This window comes from Salvia splendens, chromosome 9 (assembly GCF_004379255.2).
Source record: "Salvia splendens isolate huo1 chromosome 9, SspV2, whole genome shotgun sequence".
NCBI classification, from domain to species: domain Eukaryota; kingdom Viridiplantae; phylum Streptophyta; class Magnoliopsida; order Lamiales; family Lamiaceae; genus Salvia; species Salvia splendens.
The window spans coordinates 30,849,110-30,870,603 of record NC_056040.1 but is presented as its reverse complement, the minus strand read 5'-3'; the positions used below and the strand labels follow the sequence as shown (position 1 = coordinate 30,870,603).

Below are 21,494 nucleotides of genomic sequence, written 5' to 3'. Positions count from 1 at the left end.
TTCACAGACAATAATGGGAATCTGAGGCATCTCGTCTCTAGTAGATATTCCTCCAGTAAGTTGACATCGAGGTCACTTCTTGCAGAATTCATAAGCATCTCTATGGATGGATGGCCAATAAAACCCACTATCAAGTATTTTTCTTGCTGTTTTCTTTGGCCCAAAATGACCCCCGCAAGCTAGTGTGTGGCAGTGGATCATTACGTCTTCCTGCTCCCATTTTGGTATACAGCGTCGGATTACTTGATCTGCCCCCATTTTCCATAGGTAAGGATCATCCCAATAGAAGTATCAGAAATCGCTTTTAAGCTTTAACTTTTGTGCCCTTGAAATTTCGTCACTTCTGGGTAACTCCCCCGTTACCAAGTAATTAGCCATGTCCACGAACCATGGCTCCTTCCTGATGTTCTGTCCTTTGCTTCCTTGGTTGGCTTGAGCAATTTCTTTCACTTGGTTGATCCACTGGCACTCAGGTATTGATTTGATCAGGCAGAGATGCTCTTCAGGGAAAGCGTCTGGAATGGCTTCACCATTATCTTCTTGGAGAATTCGACTTAGGTGATCTGCCACCTTGTTCTCACATCCTTTCTTATCCACTACTTCCCAATCAAACTCCTGTAGAAGGAGTACCCATCTGATCAACCGCGGCTTTGACTCTTTCTTTGCCAAGAGATATTTGATGGCCGCATGATCTGTATAGACAATCACCTTGGACCCAAGCAGGTAAGGCCTGAACTTCTCAAATGCGAAGACTATTGATAGCATCTCCTTTTTGGTCACATCATAGTTCTTTTGTGCCTGATTCAGAGTTTTGGAGGCGTAAAAGATGACGTAACTCTTCCCATTCAATTTTCTGACCTAATACCGCCCCCACAACATAGTCACTAGCATCGAACATCACCTCAAAGGGGTGATTCCAGTCGGGAGCACGTATTATTGGAGAGCTTATCAATCGGTCCTTCAGAAACTGAAATACGGCCTTGTAGGCATCCGAGAATTCAAATTCCACATCGTTCTGGAGAAGCCTTGTTAGAGGCTGGGCTATCTTTGCGAAATCTTTGATGAATCTCCTATACAACCCAGCGTGCCTTAAAAGGCAATGATTACTACCTTTGCTGGGTCGACCTCTATTCCCCTGCTTGATACTACGTGGCCCAAAACTATTCCTTCAGCAACCATAAAATGGCATTTCTCGAAGTTCAGAACTAAGTCCTTCTGGCGGCATCTTTCCAATACCCTGTTTAGGCTGTGCAGCCCTTGATCAAAATCATCCCCGTAGACAGTGAAATCGTCCATGAAGATCTCAATACAATCTTCCAATAGGTCCGAGAAAATGCTCATCATACATCTCTGGAAAGTGCCTGGAGCATTGCAGAGGCCAAAGGGCATCCTCCTGTAAGCGTAAGTGCCAAAGGGGCAGGTGAACGTCGTCTTTTCTTGGTCATCTGGATTTACAGCGATCTGGAAATAGCCACTATAACTATCCAGGAAGCTGAAGTACTGTTTCCCTGCCAACTTCTCCAACATTTGATCAATGAACGGCAGAGGGAAATGATCTTTCTTTGTGGCTTAGTTCATCTTCCTATAGTCTATGCACATTCTCCACCCAGTAACTGGCCTTGTCGGGATTAATTCGTTTTTCTCATTTTTCACCACTTGAATCCCTCCTTTCTTAGGCACCATGTGCACTGGGCTGACCCAGTTACTGTCGGGAATGGAATAGATAATTCCGATTGAAACCAACTTGACAATTTCCTTCAGCACCTCTTCCCTCATGCTGGGGTTGAGTTTCCGTTGTTGGTCGCGGTGTGGCTTGGCTCCTTTCTCCAACCGGATGTGATGCATACACAAATCCGGGCTAATGCCCACCAAGTCTGTCAACTTCCAGCCTATAGCCTTTTGTTTCCTTCGTAATACTTCCAGTAACTTGTCTTCCTGCCCTTGGGTTAATTGATTGTTTATAATGACGGGCATAGTTTCGCCTTCACCCAGGAAGGCGTACTTTAGATGTGCTGGAAGGGGTTTCAACTCCTTCGCGGGCTTTGGCTCTTCGGTGGGCAGAGGGTTTTCTGCAGCTTCATTACCCAGTGGCTTTCCTTGATCAAGCTGCTTTGCTAGGCTAGATACTTGAGTTGTCTTACCTGACCTAGTTGGCCTTGGTCGTTCGCAAAATTCTGTTATTGCTTCTGCGACGGCTTGGTCGTTCATTTCTCCAACCTTATTTGTCTCAAACCACTCTTCTACTTCCTTTTCGACCTCTTCATCTACAGCGGAGTCCGTGAACTTCCCATTTAAAAATTCATCTTCCAAAAACTCCTGTACCAAGGGCTCAGTCACATCCACGGAATACACGTTCTCTCCGTCGGCTGGCCTCTTCATGGCCTCATCGATATTGAACGTATACTGCTCTCCTTTGAAGTCCAGACTGATCATCCCATTACGGACGTCTATGATAGTGCTGGCCGTGGACAAGAACGGTCGTCCCAGTAGGACTCCACTCGACTCTTTTGTTGTGGGCTCTGTCATCTTGATTACGAAAAAAATCAGTTGGGTATAGAAAGTTATTCACCTTTACAATAACGTCTTCCAGAATTCCTTCGGGGTGAATACATGATCTGTCGGCCAACTGTATCATTATATCCGTGTCGACTAGCTTGGCCTCTCCCAGCTTCCGATATATGGAGTATGGCGGAACATTGATAGATGCACCCAAGTCGCACATGGCGTGCTCTACCTGAATGTCTCCGATCGAAATTGGGAGTGTAAACATTCCTGTGTCGGTCTTTTTTGAAGGAAGATCATTCCGCTGGACTACGGTAGAGACAGTCTCATCTGCAATCATTCTACCCTCCTCATTGACCTTCCCTGCCAGGTAGTCTTTAATGAATTTGCTGATCGGGGGCATTTTTAATGCCGTTAAAAGCGGCACCTTCACGTCTACATCTTTGAACATATTTGCCACATCGATTGTGGCTTCTTTCCTTCTTGTCACCATTCCGCGGTATGGATATGGCTTAACCTTCTCATCTTCTTCTTTCTGACTTTCTTCTGAGGCTTCACCTCCCACCTTTTCCTTGCCTTTTTCTTTTGCTCGATCTTCAACATTAGATCATCCCTCTTTTTTCACAGCTTGGTGCAGAATCCTTTGCAGGAGACGATGCAGGATAACTGGGGCCATGTAAAACCCTTCCCGACCTCAGAGATACTTCGCTGATGTGCTCGCGACTAGACGGCTATACAGTAGCCGGGATTTTTCCTTCATTCTCCTTTAACTTACCCAGCGACATCGCAACTTGAGAAAGTTGTTTTGTTAGCATCTCCAACGCCTCCCGCTGCTCTTTCTTAGCCTCCTGGATTTCCCGCATCGCATCATTTGGATGGTGCGGTACCATTATACTGACTGGGCCATCGTTGGGGTGGCGGTTATATCTCTGATTCTATGGCCCCCCTCCTTGGTAGTCAGATTGCCCGTAGTGTTCCTCTTGGAATGGTGGTTGGTTGTAGAGTTGATTTCCCTGGTGCTGGTTTCCTGGTTGGTGTGGCGGGACATAACTAACCATCTGGTTGTTTGGCTGCCTTCCCTGGTTGTTTGACTGAAAACCTTTCTATCTGTACCCCCAGGTTCTTTCTGGCTGTCTGCTCGACCAGTTGAATTGCCCCCCACTGGACCAGTTCCCTTGATGTACCCCTGACCAATTACTTTGAGGTTCACCTTGTATTATGTTTCCTACGTTGCTTGACCTATCCTGGATTAGAGCAGGCCAGTTGGGCTGCCCGTCAGAGGGTTGTATCTGCTGTATCGACGGTGGGGTTATTTGGCTTTGATTCTGGTTAGTCCACCTGAGGTTGGGGTGGTCCCTCCATGGAGCATCTCTCTGTCTCCCCTGCATCCAGTTGCCAACAACATTCACTTGGGCCTGCGGTTCCACCTCAGGGGGAAACTCGCAATAGTAATAGTGATGTTCTTCTGGTGGGGGCTGTTGAGGCACATACTGCATTTCCTTCGGTGCTGGTTGTGGTGGCGGCCTGGCTTTCTCCACTGCCTCCAGCAGCATTTTCTCCATTTGCTCAAAACAAGCATCTAGCTTCTCATCGTTGCGCGCCTCTGCCGCATGCACTGCTCCTCTCCTATACTGCCCTCGAGATGCTTCGTACGACCGCTTGGCTTCAATTAGGCTCTCCAGGATATTCTTGGCTTGGCTGAATGGGGCTTTGGAGAAATCCCCTTGAGCTGCGAGGTTGAGGTCGTTCTTGCTGTCCACCGTGAGTCCGCCATAGAAGATCGAGTAGATCTCCTTCTCTCCCAGCTTGTGGTTAGGGCATGCTTGAAGTAGCCCTTGGAACCTATCCCAGTACTGGCCGAGGGGCTCGTCATACTCCTGTCTGGCTTCTGTAATTTCCCTTTTCAGGGCACTTGTTTTCGATGCTGGAAAGAAACAATCGAGGAATATCATGCGGAATTCAGCCCAAGTCCTGATGGATCCTTCTGGCAGCCTAGACAGCCAGACACCCGAGCCTTAAGCCTGTAATCTTCGGATGTGGATCTAGCTGGCACGGTCTGAATATCACAGTATCAGAAAAATTCTTCCAGAAAAACATACGGACACTCCTTCGAAAGGCCGTAGAAGTGGGACAAAACGGCCAGTACTCCTGATTTGATTGCGATGGTCCGCATCCCAGGAGTAGCGGCGATGGCATGTGTGGGCTCTCTCTCATCATGAGTGTGTAGAGAGCCGATTCCCGAGTCGTCAGGGACAAGGGCCATTTTTACTTCTGCTTGTTCAGGTGGTGGTGGGTTTGTGTTCTGCTCGGTGGCTGCTGCTGCTTGTGCGGCTCTGTAACGAGTGGTAACTACGCTGGCTTCCTGGATTCTCCACTACGTGTTAGTTCTTCTGTATATAAAGGGATGATTCCAGTAATCGCCTTGGTTGTACCTTCTCATCAACAGCAGAAAAAACAAATGAGAAAAGAAAGAAATAAAACTATTTACTCCTACGCACTACACACAAACATAACATAACACCATGCTTCACCGGCAACGGCGCCATTTTGGCGAGACTTGGAAAGAGGTGAAAACGCGATTAGAATGCGGATCAAGTTATATGGAATGATAACCGAACCGGTCGGATCAGTTAGCAAATTGTCGTTGCCACTTAATCACTGCAGTCTTGCTCTCGCTCTTTCTTCCTTGCCAAAGTAATTTATAAACTCCCAATTTTGCACAACTTTAACAGTAAAGCGGCAAGTTCGGGGTCGATCCCACTGAGAAGTTGGTGTGTCGAGTGTGTGAGTAGTGAATAGGGGGGTTGGCTGCTGCCACGCTTTAACTTGGGAGTTTTTAACTATTGTCTTTACTCTAGGCAGAATTTAATTAGCTAGCTTGATCAATGGAACTTTAAATGCGAGAATGTAAACGAAAATAACTCTGATTAAACTAAAAACTGAGTACAGCGTGAAATTTAAACTAAGCTAACACTACGGAAGCTAAGAAAGCGGTAAAAACTGAGAAGAATCTCAGCGGGAAACTTAAGATAACGCTAACAGAAATGAGTATTCTGCAGCGCTCCCTTCGGTCGCCCTTTTAACTAAGCTATCTAAGCTAAGCTAGATAACTGAACTAAACTAAGCTAGAGAGCTGAACTACGCAAGATAACTAAGCTAAGCTAAACTAGAAGGAAAGTAAAGTGTCGGATCCCCCTCTTGTGGTGGCACATCATCTATTTATAAGCTCGATTCGACTCCCAGCTGGATAACGATCTTGACAGAGAATATTCGCTCATTCTGAGAGTGAGCGACTCATTGATTGCTACGTGCTGTTCTTCTAGAATGACGACGCTTTTTGGTAACAGATTCGTATAACAGCTTCGTCCTTGCGTTCTCATATTCCGGCACGTGTCCCCTTCTAGAACGTCGTCCTTGATAACAGAATGGTGCGCCATATCCAGCTCATTTCCTCACGTGTTCTTCTTCTAGAAGCCAGCGGTCCCCACCTAACTGCTTGATCGCTCCCCCTTGATCAACTCCCCCAATTCTTGGCCCTTTTTTGCCTTTTGTACTTGCTTGATCAGTTTGGCCTTGCTGCCTTGGTCAAGTAGCATTTCTGCATATTTTAACACTTATTTTGCGCGATAATCCGATCAAGTAGCATGCATTTCATCCATAAACCGATGCATGAAATAGGCCATATCATGCGGTTTCTAAGTGTGAGTTGGTGTGTCTTCGTGTGTATTTACTCCTTCATGTGACCTTCTATTTATAGGGTGGCTTTCCCTAAAAATTAGGGTTGTTTCTCCTTTTGGCATGCATCCTGGTCAGTATTGCACCCTTCTGGGGTCGTTTTCACTTGAGTCTCCCGATCATTTCTCTGCTGACTTGTACCCTTTCTTGCACACTTAAGCAACTTTTCTTGCAAATAATGCACGTTAAGTTCATCATACTGACCGGTAACCATGGCCTAGAATACGACTTATCAAACTGTTCACACTTAAGACATGCTTGTCCTAAAGCCTGGAGGAACCAACCAAAAATTAATAAGTCAAATTCTAGTTTGGGTACTCTCCTAACCGACCCTAAACTAAAAGAAAAACTAGAAAATAATGACTCTATTACCCTAATATACTAGCGGCGCAAAAGAAAAGAACCACTGAAACGAAAAACACATAAAAGAAAAACACATTAAAACACGTTGAGCAAGCTATATTTTCAACCATTCTTCCCTTCTAGTTTGAGTTCAATCCATCTCTAAGCAACCTCGAACTTCCGTCTTCCCCTTTTTCCTCCCTAGCGACTACATCCGCTTGTCAAGATTACCTAACCCTCGGCCAAAACACTAGACTCACTCAGTCTCTCATTCCTCATCAGGGATGTTAGGACTGTTTCTCTCAATCATGTTGGACCATAGATGCTTCGGATTCAGTTCTCACGAGCAGCTCCTTAGGGTCTTTCAAGGGTTGTAACAGGGCTGTGGGCTGGTAGTGTACTGGGTGGATGTCCCTAAGGCTCTAAGGTTCAAAACTACAACTATTTTATTTTGATGTATGGAGGAGCTGTGTGTATTTGGGCACTTGGCATATCTTCTTGATCGGCTTGATGTTTTTGCCAATTTGGCCTCCAACTGGTCAGTAGACTCTTATGTGGCTTCACCACCCTTATTCCTTCTTCCTCTTTTTTTGTGGACCTGATATTTTTCCAGGTCATTTTCTTCATTTTTCCTTCCTTCGCCACCCTTATTCCTTCTTTTTGGACCAAGTTTTTCCTCCTGGTCAGTTTTTCTTCATTTTTCTGCTTCTTCCTCCAGTTGGTTCCCTGCGTCGTGCTCTTGGTTAGAAGCTCTTTGCTCTTGCCTTCCATACACACAGTCCTTGTGGCTACTGGGTTATATATGGGTTTTAATAGTACGGCTAGAATGGGTTTCGAAGGGAAGGATAGTTTTTTTTTCAGGGGGGTTCCTAATTCCCTTAGGTTCTTGCTATTCGCAATCTCTTCACCCTAGACATCATATGACAGCCACTCTCTATTTTTTAAGTGTTTAGCGGAAAGTGGTTCCGCTTTAGGCTTTTAACTCACTAATTAGGAGGGCTTTCGTATCTGGCTTTAATTTTGGGCTTTTCTCTCATACTCGCATCATCTGTACTGGCTAGGATCTACTGGGAGAGGTGGTTTCCATTGTTTAGCATGCTTTATTTCCATCAATCCCCCACACCATTAGTTCGAAACGGTTGAGTTTTAAGCCCACTCATTCAACACATATCCTAAACACATAACACATAACTAACACATATTCACGTCATATTGTCCATTATCTCCCCCTCCCACTTCACCAGTGCAGGCCCTCGTGTGCGGGTAGTGAAGTGGAAAAATAGGATGGCTAGTATGACCATACACAAAGAACACAAAATATATACCTAAAACTTCTCACACTTAGACTATGCAATAGGCTAAGTGGGAGAATGACAAACTATGCACAGAAAGAAAAACATGGAACATATATACATGCACCAAAGTCGGAAACCCTTTCTTCTTAGACTTAGACTAATTGAATATGTTAAGTGTTGAAAATTGGAGTTTGTGCAAATAAAAAGTAAAAAACAGACATATATACAAATTAATCTACCTAAACAGAAAGCAATAGTACGAACACAAATAAAGAAAATAAAAAGAAGAGAGAAAAATAAAAAGTAAAACTAACTGGTCAAGTTGGGTAGGTGGTCATTTGTTCCTCCGGCTTCTCCTAAGTGCAGAGTTTAGTGCAGGTGCTTCCTTTGGTACAGTCTCCTGGTCGTCACTTCCATCATCCTCAGATTCCTGGTGGTCCTCATCATCTTCTGCCGGTTCTTGTGGTACATCCCTTTTGGTTTCTTGGCTAATTGTCCCGGACTCACTCTTCCTCCTTCTTCTTGCTAATCCTCGAGAATATTCTCCATCACGTCTGTCAGCCTTGCCAACTCTACACGCGCTTCCCTGTTCTCCGCGGTTAACTCCGCGACTGCTCTATCAAAGTTTGCCAACCATTGCTCCTGGGCTTGTTCCGCCTGGCCCGCTATCAGGGTTAAATTCTACATGCCTCTAAGGGATCCCTCTCTTTCTACTTCTCCACGCAGGCCCTATCGCCTCCTCTAAGGTACACTTCTCAAACCTAACAGTCCATTCTATCAAACTCATACTCACTTCTCTCCCAAACACCCTGAATGATATAGATACCTCATCCAGGTCAGTCGTGACTTGGAACCAGAACATGGTAAAAAACTCCTTCGCCAATCACACGGGTATTGTGGGATCCCCATTCCCCAACAACTAATCAAACCCCAACGCACGCATATATGACAAGAATTGTTCACGAGCCGCCAATTCATCCAGAGAGGGAAAGTGGAGTACCTTGCCGCATTTGATCTGCTTGCTGTTGTCTTCTTTGTCATCGAAGGAATCCTGAAGCTTGGTGGTGTTGTAGTGCTTCGTGTCCTCCATAAGGTCGTCATCGAGGTCAATCTGCCACGACACATATTCAACTCTCTCCACCGGAGGATGAACGAGTTCACTGTGGTCGTTAGGTAGTGGTTGCTCTCGAAATTCTTCATCTTCTAGGGACACGTCGTCCTCTGGGTCAGGCTCATCATTTGAGGTGTAATCTTCATCGCTGATCTCCTCTCTTCGCGACTGGATTCTTCTCTCAGGTTCCCAGATCGTTAAAGCGGTGTTGGTTGTGCGGGGTTTCTTGCTGCTCTATTTCGCTGTCACATGGGCTTTCCCTTTCCTCTTCCTCTCTTGTAGATATCTCTCTTCCTCAGTCTCTTCAGCTGGCTTCTTCTCAGTCGACGCCGAAGGCTTCTCCTGGGCGGTAGGTTCGGTCGCCTGGGTATTGATCACCGACTTGTCTAACGGTGTGTCGCTCGGGTCCTCCCTAGGTTTTGTAGGAGTTCCCACTTTCTGACTAGTAGGGGTAGGTGGTACTACTTCTGCCTTCTCGAGGGTGTCTTCCTGGTCGGCAGCCGGCATGGGTTTCTCCTCAGGTTTTGTAGGAGTTACCCCTTCTTCATCGCTGGAGATTGTAACTGTTTCACTTGCAGTGTTGGCTCCTGCCTTCCTGGTCAGCCCTCGTCCCAGGCACCTTTGCGACACACGCTTCGGTTTCTGCCTCTCATCCTTTGGGTTATCCTTCAATACCAACTTTCTCTTCACGACTTTCGACTTGATGACGGTAGGCTTCTCTGCCTCATGCTGGACAACTGGAACTTTGGGTTCTGTGTCTACTAGTACCTATGCAATTGGCTGGAACATTGGAACTTCGGGTTCCGATTCCACTGGCTTTTCAAATTTAGCATTTGCTACTGGCTGCGCAGACTCTCCTTCTAGTTTCCATGTTGATTCCGGTGTGTTGCTGTCTCCTACTGCCTTAGATGCGAGGTCTGGACCCTCAGCCATCTCGACAGCACTCTCCTTCCTCCCTGTCACTCCATCTAATATCGACTGGAATTCTGCATCAGTCAATAGGCCATGTCTTTTGGTTATCTCATTCAGATCTTCTTCCCCTTTCCCTCCACGGTTTCCTATATTGGTGTCTCCTCCGTTTCACCCCTTTCCATTTCGCTCTCCTTCTCCTCCGGTATCCTCTGCCCTTCAGCGATCTCCTCTTCCGTTCCTAGATCTTGATAAGCGGAAAGAGGGCTGACATCTAGTGGTTTGGTTTGGGGTTGTTTTGGTGTTTCGGAAGGTGCGGTTTCTTGTTGGGAAGGTTCGCTGGGTGTAGGAATTGATGGAGTTGGGACGGTGGTCGGAGGAAAAAAGGTGACAGGAATGGCTGATATGGGAGCGGACATCGGCGGCATTCCGCTCGCTGTGCTTGATTGATAAGGCCCATTTCATGCATCGGTTTAGGGGTAAAATGTATGCTACTTGATCGGTTTTATCGCGCAAAGCAAGTGTTAAATGTGCAGGAATGCCGCTTGACCAAGGCAACAAAGCCAAATTGATCAAGCAAGTACAATAGATGAAAAAAGGCCAGGAATCGGGGGAGTTGATCTAGGGGGTAATCAAGCAGTCAAGGAGGGGACCACTTGCTTCCAGAATAAGGACATTGAGGTAATGAGCTGGATGGTGCGTATCATTCTATTATAAAGGACAACGTTCTAGAAGGGGACACGTGCTGATATATGAGACGCAAGGACGGAGCTGAGTCATGAATCTGTTACTGAAAAGCGTTAACATTCTAGAAGGAAAGCACGTAGCAATCAATGAGTCGCTCACTCTCAGCATGAGCGAATATTCCCTGCCAAGATCGTTATCCAACTGGAGGTCGTGCCGAGCCTATAAATAGAGGATGTGCCACCACATTGAAGAATGATCTTTTACGTTTTCGTCTTTAGTTTTTAGTTTAGTTTAGCTCAGCTCTCTAGATAGCTTAGATAGAGAAACGTTTAGTTAAAGGGCGACCGAAGTTAGCGCTACAGAATACTCTATATCTGTAGGTGTTATCTAGGCGTTATCTCAAGTTTCCCGCCGAGGATCTTCTCGGTTTTTACTTGCTTTCGTATTTTCCGAAGTGTTAGCTTAGTTAAATTTCAAGTTGCTTTGTAGTTAAAGTTTCGAGCTTTTTACATTCCGCATGATCGATGTACTCGTTTGGATTTTGAGTATAAAATCGAAGTTGTTCTGTTTTCGTCATCATGTTTAGTGTTCTAAGTAGTTAATGTTCTGAAATTCACTTGACCCAGTAGTTAAAATTCCCTTGAGCAAGTAGTTAGTTACTTTTCTGTCTAAAGGAAAATCAGTAGTTAAAAACTCCCAAAATTACATTGGTGGTTCGCGAGAGCGAGAGCAACTTGATCAAGTGGCAACGACATTTGCTAACTGATCCATCCGGTTCAGTTATCTCTTCCATACAACTTGAATCAAAAATCCATATCCCGCAGTCGCTATCCGTGTGCCCGCCATTGATGTGCCTCCAACTTGGTTTAAACCTGCCAGCATCGCCCCCCAATCTATATTTCGCCAGGAGTTCTATGGAAATCATCGTGCCCGGTTGTGAAACTGGTGGTAGCGGTTGTTGGACTGGCTGTGGTGGTGGATTCTCCAGTTGTTCTTCTTGTATCGGTGATGGGGGTTTGGCAGAGGTTGATTTTTGGGTGTTTTTCTTCTTTTCCATGATTGGAATCCCAATCGGTTTTTATTTGTCGGTGGTGGATTTGGTCGGGTTGGGGGTGTTCTTTGATTGGTGAATGAGATTGTATTTTTGGTGAGGTAATTGCAGGTGTGGGGTTGTAAAAGTGAAGAAAGAGAGGCGGTTATGGGTATATATAAAGGAGATGATAGTAGAGGGTTTCGACCGGTTGTAGGCGGTTCCAGGTCGCGACGCTTCGGTGGGAGACGGTTGAGAGTGCCTGCTGCTGATTGGTTGTTGCCTGTCACCTCACTGCTCCACGAGGCTCCAATCGCACCCTTACGCCTACAAAGCTACATCCAACGGATTAATTCAGACATCACCCCAATTCAAATTTCTCCCTAAATTTACTAAGAATGGAAACAAATAAAAAGGACACTTAAATATTTTTTCCGAGTTACTCTAGTTCGGAAACTGCCTTGGTTAGTACGCACCCTAGAATAATATTTAAGGTCCGAAATATTTTTGGTTTTTTTTTTCAAATCCGATTTCCTACATGATATTAAATTTTAACTAATAATTGTTTACAATATTTACAATCCTATATTGGTAAATTTGGAATTCTACCTTGTCAGTAGACAAATCTATTCCTCAATGAATAACCAGGTGGAACTCCAAACCCCTATCCTACTAATCACTAGGAAATATCAAGACTTGTATGCAACATAATTTCTTCCACTACACACATTTCCGTGTTGTCCCTAATTATCTTTAGCCTATGTCCATTCACAATAAAAGGTTCAGAGTTAGGGGCACTCCCTGAAATTTCAACCGCTCCATTTGAACGAAGTGCCGTTACAATGCAAGGTCCTGTCCACTCTGATTTTAGCTTCCTAGGCATTAGCCTCAGTCGACACTAGAAGAGTAGTACTTTCTGGCCAACTTGGAGATCCTTGGTTCACAGATTTCTGTCGTGCCATAGTTTTGTCCTCTCCTTGTACCACATGACCGAATCAAATGATTCCAATCTGAATTCCTCCAACTCCTGTAGCTGTAGTTTCCTTTCCTCTTCACAGGCTCCAGCATCCATATTAACTTGTTGTACTGCCTAGTATGATCGATGTTCAATTCCTACTAGTAGATGACACATCTTCCCGAAGACTATGTGGTAAGGGGACATCCCAAAGTCTTCCAACTTCTTGCTCTATTCTTTTCTAGAGGGGTTTACCGTTTTTTCAAGGATGCTCTTTAACTCTATATTAGAGATCTTCGCCTGGCCGTTACCCTGTGGGTGGTAGGGACACTGGACAGTCGGTGGTGAACCCCGTACTTCTTCATTAATGCCTCAATGGTACGGTTGCAGAAATGAGTCCCCTGGTCGGATATGATCGCCCTTGGTATTCCGAACCGGCTGGATATGTTACTCTTCAAGAATTTAGCAACCTCATTCGACTCACAAGTGCTCGTAGCCTTAGCTTCAATCCATTTGGATACATAATCGACCGTGAAGACGTCGAATTCCTAAGTACTTAGAGTTCAAGTGCAAATGAAAACATGTAGAGTTGCGCAACTTGATCAACTTAGACAGTGAATGGTTCAAGCCGGCTAACAACCACTGGTCGTTGGGTATGCAAACGGAGAAACTCAGTGCGTTCAAGACCTTAACCCACAATACTATAGACTAGTAAATGGAAGTAAGGGTCGAATCCCTCAGGCTACTGCCATGCTTTCTAGTGGGTTAAGTTTAAACTAAGAAACAAGAACTGATCAACTTATTAAACTAAACTGATCAATCTAGACTAGACAGACTCAAAACTAAGGAATAGCTGACTTGATCAACTAAACTAAGAACGGAAAGGTAAAAGTAACTAGGGACCACTGACACAAATATACGCACTACCAAAAAGCTGTAAACAACGAAAAGGTGACAGGAACTGCTACTCTAACAAATACGAGCTTTTTTTTCACTAAGCAACCAAATAAAACATCTACGACAGATAAAAACATAGCAGATCACATGAAAGAAGGAAACAAATAAATCAAAACACAGATCCACGTAAATCGGATAGAAAAGAAACAGATCTAAAGTATCTACCCTAATTTCATGCAAGTTGACGAACGAAAACGTAAATCTACTTAGCATCTCCAACGCCTCCCGCTGCTCTTTCTTAGCCTCCTGGATTTCCCGCATCGCATCATTTGGATGGTGCGGTACCATTATACTGACTGGGCCATCGTTGGGGTGGCGGTTATATCTCTGATTCTATGGCCCCCCTCCTTGGTAGTCAGATTGCCCGTAGTGTTCCTCTTGGTATGGTGGTTGGTTGTAGAGTTGATTTCCCTGGTGCTGGTTTCCTGGTTGGTGTGGCGGGACATAACTAACCATCTGGTTGTTTGGCTGCCTTCCCTAGTTGTTTGACTGAAAACCTTTCTATCTGTACCCCCAGGTTCTTTCTGGTTGTCTGCTCGACCAGTTGAATTGCCCCCCACTGGACCAGTTCCCTTGATGTACCCCTGACCAATTACTTTGAGGTTCACCTTGTATTCTGTTTCCTACGTTGCTTGACCTATCCTGGATTAGAGCAGGCCAGTTGGGCTGCCCGTCAGAGGGTTGTATCTGCTGTATCGACGGTGGGGTTATTTGGCTTTGATTCTGGTTAGTCCACCTGAGGTTGGGGTGGTCTCTCCATGGAGCATCTATCTTTCTCCCCTGGATCCAGTTGCCAACAACATTCACTTTGGCCTGCGGTTCCACCTCAGGGGGAAACTCGCAATAGTAATAGTGATGTTCTTCTGGTGGGGGCTGTTGAGGCACATACTGCATTTCCTTCGGTGCTGGTTGTGGTGGCGGCCTGGCTTTCTCCACTGCCTCCAGCAGCATTTTCTCCATTTTCTCAAAACAAGCATCTAGCTTCTCATCGTTGCGCGCCTCTGCCGCGTGCACTGTTCCTCTCATGTACTGCCCTCGAGATGTTTCGTACGACCGCTTGGCTTCAATTAGCCTCTCTAGGATATTCTTGGCTTGGCTGAATGGGGCTTTGGAGAAATCCCCTTGAGCTGCGAGGTTGAGGTCGTTCTTGCTGTCCACCGTGAGTCCGCCATATAAGATCGAGTAGACCTCCTTCTCTCCCAGCTTGTGGTTAGGGCATGCTTGAAGTAGCCCTTGGAACCTATCCCAGTACTGGCCGAGGGGCTCGTCATACTCCTGTCTGGCTTCTGTAATTTCCCTTTTCAGGGCACTTGTTTTCGATGCTGGAAAGAAACAATCGAGGAATATCATGCGGAATTCAGCCCAAGTCCTGATGGATCCTTCTGGCAGCCTAGACAGCCAGACACCCGCGTCCCCCTTCAAAACAAAGGGAATAGCCTTAAGCCTGTAATCTTCGGATGTGGATCTAGCTGGCACGGTCTGAATATCACAGTATCGGAAAAATTCTTCCAGAAAAACATACGGAGACTCCTTCGAAAGGCCGTAGAAGTGGGACAAAACGGCTAGTACTCCTGATTTGATTGCGATGGTCCGCATCCCAGGAGTAGCGGCGATGGCATGTGTGGGCTCTCTCTCATCATGAGTGTGTAGAGAGCCGATTCCCGAGTCGTCAGGGACAAGGGCCATTTTTACTTCTGCTTGTTCAGGTGGTGGTGGGTTTGTGTTCTGCTCGGTGGTTGCTGCTGCTTGTGCGGCTCTGTAACGAGTGGTAACTACGCTGGCTTCCTGGATTCTCCACTACGTGTTAGTTCTTCTGTATATAAAGGGATGATTCCAGTAATCGCCTTGGTGGTACCTTCTCATCAACAGCAGGAAAAACAAATGAGAAAAGAAAGAAATAAAACTATTTACTCCTACGCACTACACACAAACATAAAATAACACCATGCTTCACCGGCAACGGCGGCACTTTGGCGAGACTTGGAAAGAGGTGAAAACGCGATTAGAATGCGGATCAAGTTATATGGAATGATAACCGAACCGGTCGGATCAGTTAGCAAATTGTCGTTGCCACTTAATCACTGCAGTCTTGCTCTCGCTCTTTCTTCCTTGCCAAAGTAATTTATAAACTCCCAATTTTGCACAACTTTAACAGTAAAGCGGCAAGTTCGGGGTCGATCCCACTGAGAAGTTGGTGTGTCGAGTGTGTGAGTAGTGAATAGGGGGTTGGCTGCTGCCACGCTTTAACTTGGGAGTTTTTAACTATTGTCTTTACTCTAGGCAGAATTTAATTAGCTAGCTTGATCAATGGAACTTTAAATGCGAGAATGTAAACGAAAATAACTCTGATTAAACTAAAAACTGAGTACAGCGTGAAATTTAAACTAAGCTAACACTACGGAAGCTAAGAAAGCGATAAAAACTGAGAAGAATCTCAGCGGGAAACTTAAGATAACGCTAACAGATATGAGTATTCTGCAGGGCTCCCTTCGGTCGCCCTTTTAACTAAGCTATCTAAGCTAAGCTAGATAACTGAACTAAACTAAGCTAGAGAGCTGAACTACGCTAGATAACTAAGCTAAGCTAAACTAGACGGAAAGTAAAGTGTCGGATCCCCCTCTTGTGAGGCACATCATCTATTTATAAGCTCGATTCGACTCCCAGCTGGATAACGATCTTGACAAAGAATATTCGCTCATTCTGAGAGTGAGCGACTCATTGATTGCTACGTGCTGTTCTTCTAGAATGACGACGCTTTTTGGTAACAGATTCGTATAACAGCTTCGTCCTTGCGTTCTCATATTCCGGCACGTGTCCCCTTCTAGAACGTCGTCCTTGATAACAGAATGGTGCGCCATATCCAGCTCATTTCCTCACGTGTTCTTCTTCAAGAAGCCAGCGGTCCCCACCTAACTGTTTGATCGCTCCCCCTTGATCAACTCCCCCAATTCTTGGCCCTTTTTTTATCTTTTGTACTTGCTTGATCAGTTTGGCCTTGCTGCCTTGGTCAAGTATCATTTCTGCACATTTTAACACTTATTTTGCGCGATAAACCGATCAAGTAGCATGCATTTCATCCATAAACCGATGCATGAAATAGGCCTTATCATGCGGTTTCTAAGTGTGAGTTGGTGTGTCTTCGTGTGTATTTACTCCTTCATGTGAGCTTCTATTTATAGGGTGGCTTTCCCTAAAAATTAGGGTTGTTTCTCCTTTTGGCATGCATCCTGGTCAGTATTGCACCCTTCTGGGGTCCTTTTCACTTGAGTCTCCCGATCATTTCTCTGCTGACTTGTACCCTTTCTTGCACACTTAAGCAACTTTTCTTGCAAATAATGCACGTTAAGCTCATCATACTGACCGGTAACCATGGCCTAGAATACGACTTATCAAACTGTTCACACTTAAGACATGCTTGTCCTAAAGCCTGGAGGAACCAACCAAAAATTAATAAGTCAAATTCTAGTTTGGGTACTCTCCTAACCGACCCTAAACTAAAAGAAAAACTAGAAAATAATGACTCTATTACCCTAATATACTAGCGGCGCAAAAGAAAAGAACCACTGAAATGAAAAACACATAAAAGAAAAACACATTAAAACACGTTGAGCAAGCTATATTTTCAACCATTCTTCCCTTCTAGTTTGAGTTCAATCCATCTCTAAGCAACCTCGAACTTCCGGCTTCCCCTTTTTCCTCCCTAGCGACTACATCTGCTTGTCAAGATTACCTAACCCTCGGCCAAAACACTAGACTCACTCAGTCTCTCATTCCTCATCAGGGATGTTAGGACTGTTTCTCTCAATCATGTTGGACCATAGATGCTTCGGATTCAGTTCTCACGAGCAGCTCCTTAGGGTCTTTCAAGGGTTGTAACAGGGCTGTGGGCTGGTAGTGTACTGGGTGGATGTCCCTAAGGCTCTAAGGTTCAAAACTACAACTATTTTATTTTGATGTATGGAGGAGCTGTGTGTATTTGGGCACTTGGCATATCTTCTTGATCGGCTTGATGTTTTTGCCAATTTGGCCTCCAACTGGTCAGTAGACTCTTATGTGGCTTCACCACCCTTATTCCTTCTTCCTCTTTTTTTGTGGACCTGATATTTTTCCAGGTCATTTTCTTCATTTTTCCTTCCTTCGCCACCCTTATTCCTTCTTTTTGGACCAAGTTTTTCCTCCTGGTCAGTTTTTCTTCATTTTTCTGCTTCTTCCTCCAGTTGGTTCCCTGCCTCGTGCTCTTGGTTAGAAGCTCTTTGCTCTTGCCTTCCATACACACAGTCCTTGTGGCTACTGGGTTATATATGGGTTTTAATAGTACGGCTAGAATGGGTTTCGAAGGGAAGGATAGTTTTTTTTTTCAGGGGGGTTCCTAATTCCCTTAGGTTCTTGCTATTCGCAATCTCTTCACCCTAGACATCATATGACAGCCACTCTCTATTTTTTAAGTGTTTAGCGGAAAGTGGTTCCGCTTTAGGCTTTTAATTCACTAATTAGGAGGGCTTTCGTATCTGGCTTTAATTTTGGGCTTTTCTCTCATACTCGCATCATCTGTACTGGCTAGGATCAACTGGGAGAGGTGGTTTCCATTGTTTAGCATGCTTTATTTCCTTCAATCCCCCACACCATTAGTTCGAAACGGTTGAGTTTTAAGCCCACTCATTCAACACATATCCTAAACACATAACACATAACTAGCACATATTCACGTCAGATTGTCCATTATCTCCCTCTCCCACTTCACCAGTGCAGGCCCTCGTGTGCGGGTAGTGAAGTGGAAAAATAGGATGGCTAGTATGACCATACACAAAGAACACAAAATATATACCTAAAACTTCTCACACTTAGACTATGCAATAGGCTAAGTGGGAGAATGACAAACTACGCACAGAAAGAAAAACATAGAACATATATACATGCACCAAAGTCGGAAACCCTTTCTTCTTAGACTTAGACTAATTGAATATGCTAAGTGTTGAAAATTGGAGTTTGTGCAAATAAAAAGTAAAAAACAGACATATATACAAATTAATCTACCTAAACAGAAAGCAATAGTACGAACACAAATAAAGAAAATAAAAAGAAGAGAGAAAAATAAAAAGTAAAACTAACTGGTCAAGTTGGGTAGTTGGTCATTTGTTCCTCCGGCTCCTCCTAAGTGCAGAGTTTGGTGCAGGTGTTTCCTTTGGTACAGTCTCCTGGTCGTCACTTCCATCATCCTCAGATTCCTGGTGGTCCTCATCATCTTCTGCCGGTTCTTGTGGTACATCCCTTTTGGTTTCTTGGCTACTAGTCCCGGACTCACTCTTCCTCCTTCTTCTTGCTAATCCTCGAGAATATTCTCCATCACGTCTGTCAGCCTTGCCAACTCTACACGCGCTTCCCTGTTCTCCGCGGTTAACTCCGCGACTGCTCTATCTAAGTTTGCCAACCATTGCTCCTGGGCTTGTTCCGCCTGGCCCGCTATCAGGGTTAAATTCTACATGCCTCTAAGGGATCCCTCTCTCTCTACTCCTCCACGCAGGCCCTATCGCCTCCTCTAAGGTACACTTCTCAAACCTAACAGTCCATTCTATCAAACTCATACTCACTTCTCTCCCAAACACCCGGAATGATATAGATACCTCATCCAGGTCAGTCGTGACTTGGAACCAGAACATGGTGAAAAACTCCTTCGCCAATCATACGGGTATTGTGGGATCCCCATTCCCCAGCAACTAATCAAACCCCAACGCACGCATATATGACAAGAATTGTTCACGAGCGGCCAATTCATCCAGAGAGGGAAAGTGGAGTACCTTGCCGCATTTGATCTGCTTGCTGTTGTCTTCTTTGTCATCGAAGGAATCCTGAAGCTTTGTGGTGTTGTAGTGCTTCGTGTCCTCCATAAGGTCGTCATCGAGGTCGATCTGCCACGACACATATTCAAATCTCTCCACCGGAGGATGAACAAGTTCACGGTGGTCGTTAGGTAGCGGTTGCTCTCGAAATTCTTCATCTTCTAGGGACACGTCGTCCTCTGGGTCAGGCTCATCATTTGAGGTGTAATCTTCATCGCTGATCTCCTCTCTTCGCGACTGGATTCTTCTCTCAGGTTCCCAGATCGTTATTGCGGTGTTGGTTGTGCGGGGTTTCTTGCTGCTCTATTTCGCTGTCACATGGGCTTTCCCTTTCCTCTTCCTCTCTTGTAGATATCTCTCTTCCTCAGTCTCTTCAGCTGGCTTCTTCTCAGTCGACGCCGAAGGCTTCTCCAGGGCTGTAGGTTCGGTCGCCTGGGTATTGATCACCGACTTGTCTAACGGTGTGTCGCTCGGGTCCTCCCTAGGTTTTGTAGGAGTTCCCACTTTCTGACTAGTAGGGGTAGGTGGTACTACTTCTGCCTTCTCGAGGGTGTCTTCCTGGTCGGCAGCCGGCATGGGTTTATCCCCAGGTTTTGTAGGAGTTACCCCTTCTTCATCGCTGGAGATTGTCACTGTTTCACTTGCAGTGTTGGCTCCTGCCTTCCTGGTCAGCCCTCGTCCCAGGCACCTTTGCGACACACGTTTCGGTTTCTGCCTCTCATCCTTTGGGTCATCCTTCAATACCAACTTTCTCTTCACGACTTTCGACTTGATGACGGTAGGCTTCTCTGCCTCATGCTGGACAACTGGAACTTTGGGTTCTGTGTCTACTAGTACCTCTGCAATTGGCTGGAACATTGGAACTTCGGGTTCCGTTTCCACTGGCTTTTCAAATTTCGCCTCTGCTACTGGCTGCGCAGACTCTCCTTCGAGTTTCCTTGTTGATTCTGGTGTGTTGCTGTCTCCTACTGCCTTAGATGCGAGGTCTGGACCCTCAACCATCTCGGCAGCACTCTCCTTGCTCCCTGTCGCTCCATCTAATATCGACTGGAATTCTGCATCAGTCATTAGGCCATGTTTCTTGGTTATCTCATTCAGATCTTCTTCCCCTATCCCTCCACGGTTTCCTATATTGGTGTCTCCTCCGTTTCACCCCTTTCCATTTCGCTCTCCTTCTCCTCCGGTATCCTCTGCCCTTCAGTGATCTCCTCTTCCGTTCCTGGATCTTGATAAGCGGAAAGAGGGCTGACATCTAGTGGTTTGGTTTGGGGTTGTTTTGGTGTTTCGGAAGATGCGGTTTCTTGTTGGGAAGGTTCGTTGGGTGTAGGAATTGATGGAGTTGGGACGGTGGTCGGAGGAAAAAAGGTGACAGGAATGGCTGATATGGGAGCGGACATCGGCGGCATTCCGCTCGCTGTGCTTGATTGATAAGGCCCATTTCATGCATCGGTTTAGGGGTAAAATGTATGCTACTTGATCGGTTTTATCGCGCAAAGCAAGTGTTAAATGTGCAGGAATGCCGCTTGACCAAGGCAACAAAGCCAAATTGATCAAGCAAGTACAATAGACGAAAAAAGGCCAGGAATCGGGAGAGTTGATCTAGGGGGGTAATCAAGCAGTCAAGGAGGGGACCACTTGCTTCCAGAAGAAGGACATTGAGGTAATGAGCTGGATGGTGCGTATCATTCTGTTATCAAGGACAACGTTCTAGAAGGGGACACGTGCTGATATATGAGACGCAAGGACGGAGCTGAGTCATGAATCTGTTACTGAAAAGCGTTAACATTCTAGAAGGAAAGCACGTAGCAATCAATGAGTCGCTCACTCTCAGCATGAGCGAATATTCCCTGCCAAGATCGTTATCCAACTGGAGGTCGTGCCGAGCCTATAAATAGAGGATGTGCCACCACATTGAAGAATGATCTTTTACGTTTCCATCTTTAGTTTTTAGTTTAGTTTAGCTCAGCTCTCTAGATAGCTTAGATAGAGAAACGTTTAGTTAAAGGGCGACCGAAGTTAGCGCTACAGAATACTCTATATCTGTAGGTGTTATCTAGGCGTTATCTCAAGTTTCCCGCCGAGGATCTTCTCGGTTTTTACTTGCTTTCGTATTTTCCGAAGTGTTAGCTTAGTT

General features: G+C 45.4%; 2 protein-coding genes across 2 annotated transcripts; both read right to left on the bottom strand.

Moving 5' to 3' along the window:
- Positions 1-8,208: 8,208 nt before the first annotated feature.
- LOC121749417 (cell surface glycoprotein 1-like) lies at positions 8,209-10,322 on the bottom strand. Its single transcript, XM_042143989.1, has 5 exons — positions 10,070-10,322; positions 9,826-9,971; positions 9,235-9,753; positions 8,875-9,153; positions 8,209-8,490 (listed from the first exon to the last, which is right to left on the bottom strand). Exons 1-5 carry the CDS (start codon positions 10,320-10,322, stop codon positions 8,209-8,211), a joined length of 1,479 nt encoding a protein of 492 aa, XP_041999923.1.
- An 8,330-nt stretch (positions 10,323-18,652) lies between these two features.
- Positions 18,653-20,428, bottom strand: LOC121749416 (proteoglycan 4-like). Its single transcript, XM_042143988.1, has 3 exons — positions 19,679-20,428; positions 19,319-19,597; positions 18,653-18,904 (listed from the first exon to the last, which is right to left on the bottom strand). The coding sequence occupies exons 1-3, from the start codon at positions 20,426-20,428 to the stop codon at positions 18,653-18,655; spliced, it is 1,281 nt and encodes a 426-aa protein (XP_041999922.1).
- Between the last annotated feature and the right edge of the window lie 1,066 nt (positions 20,429-21,494).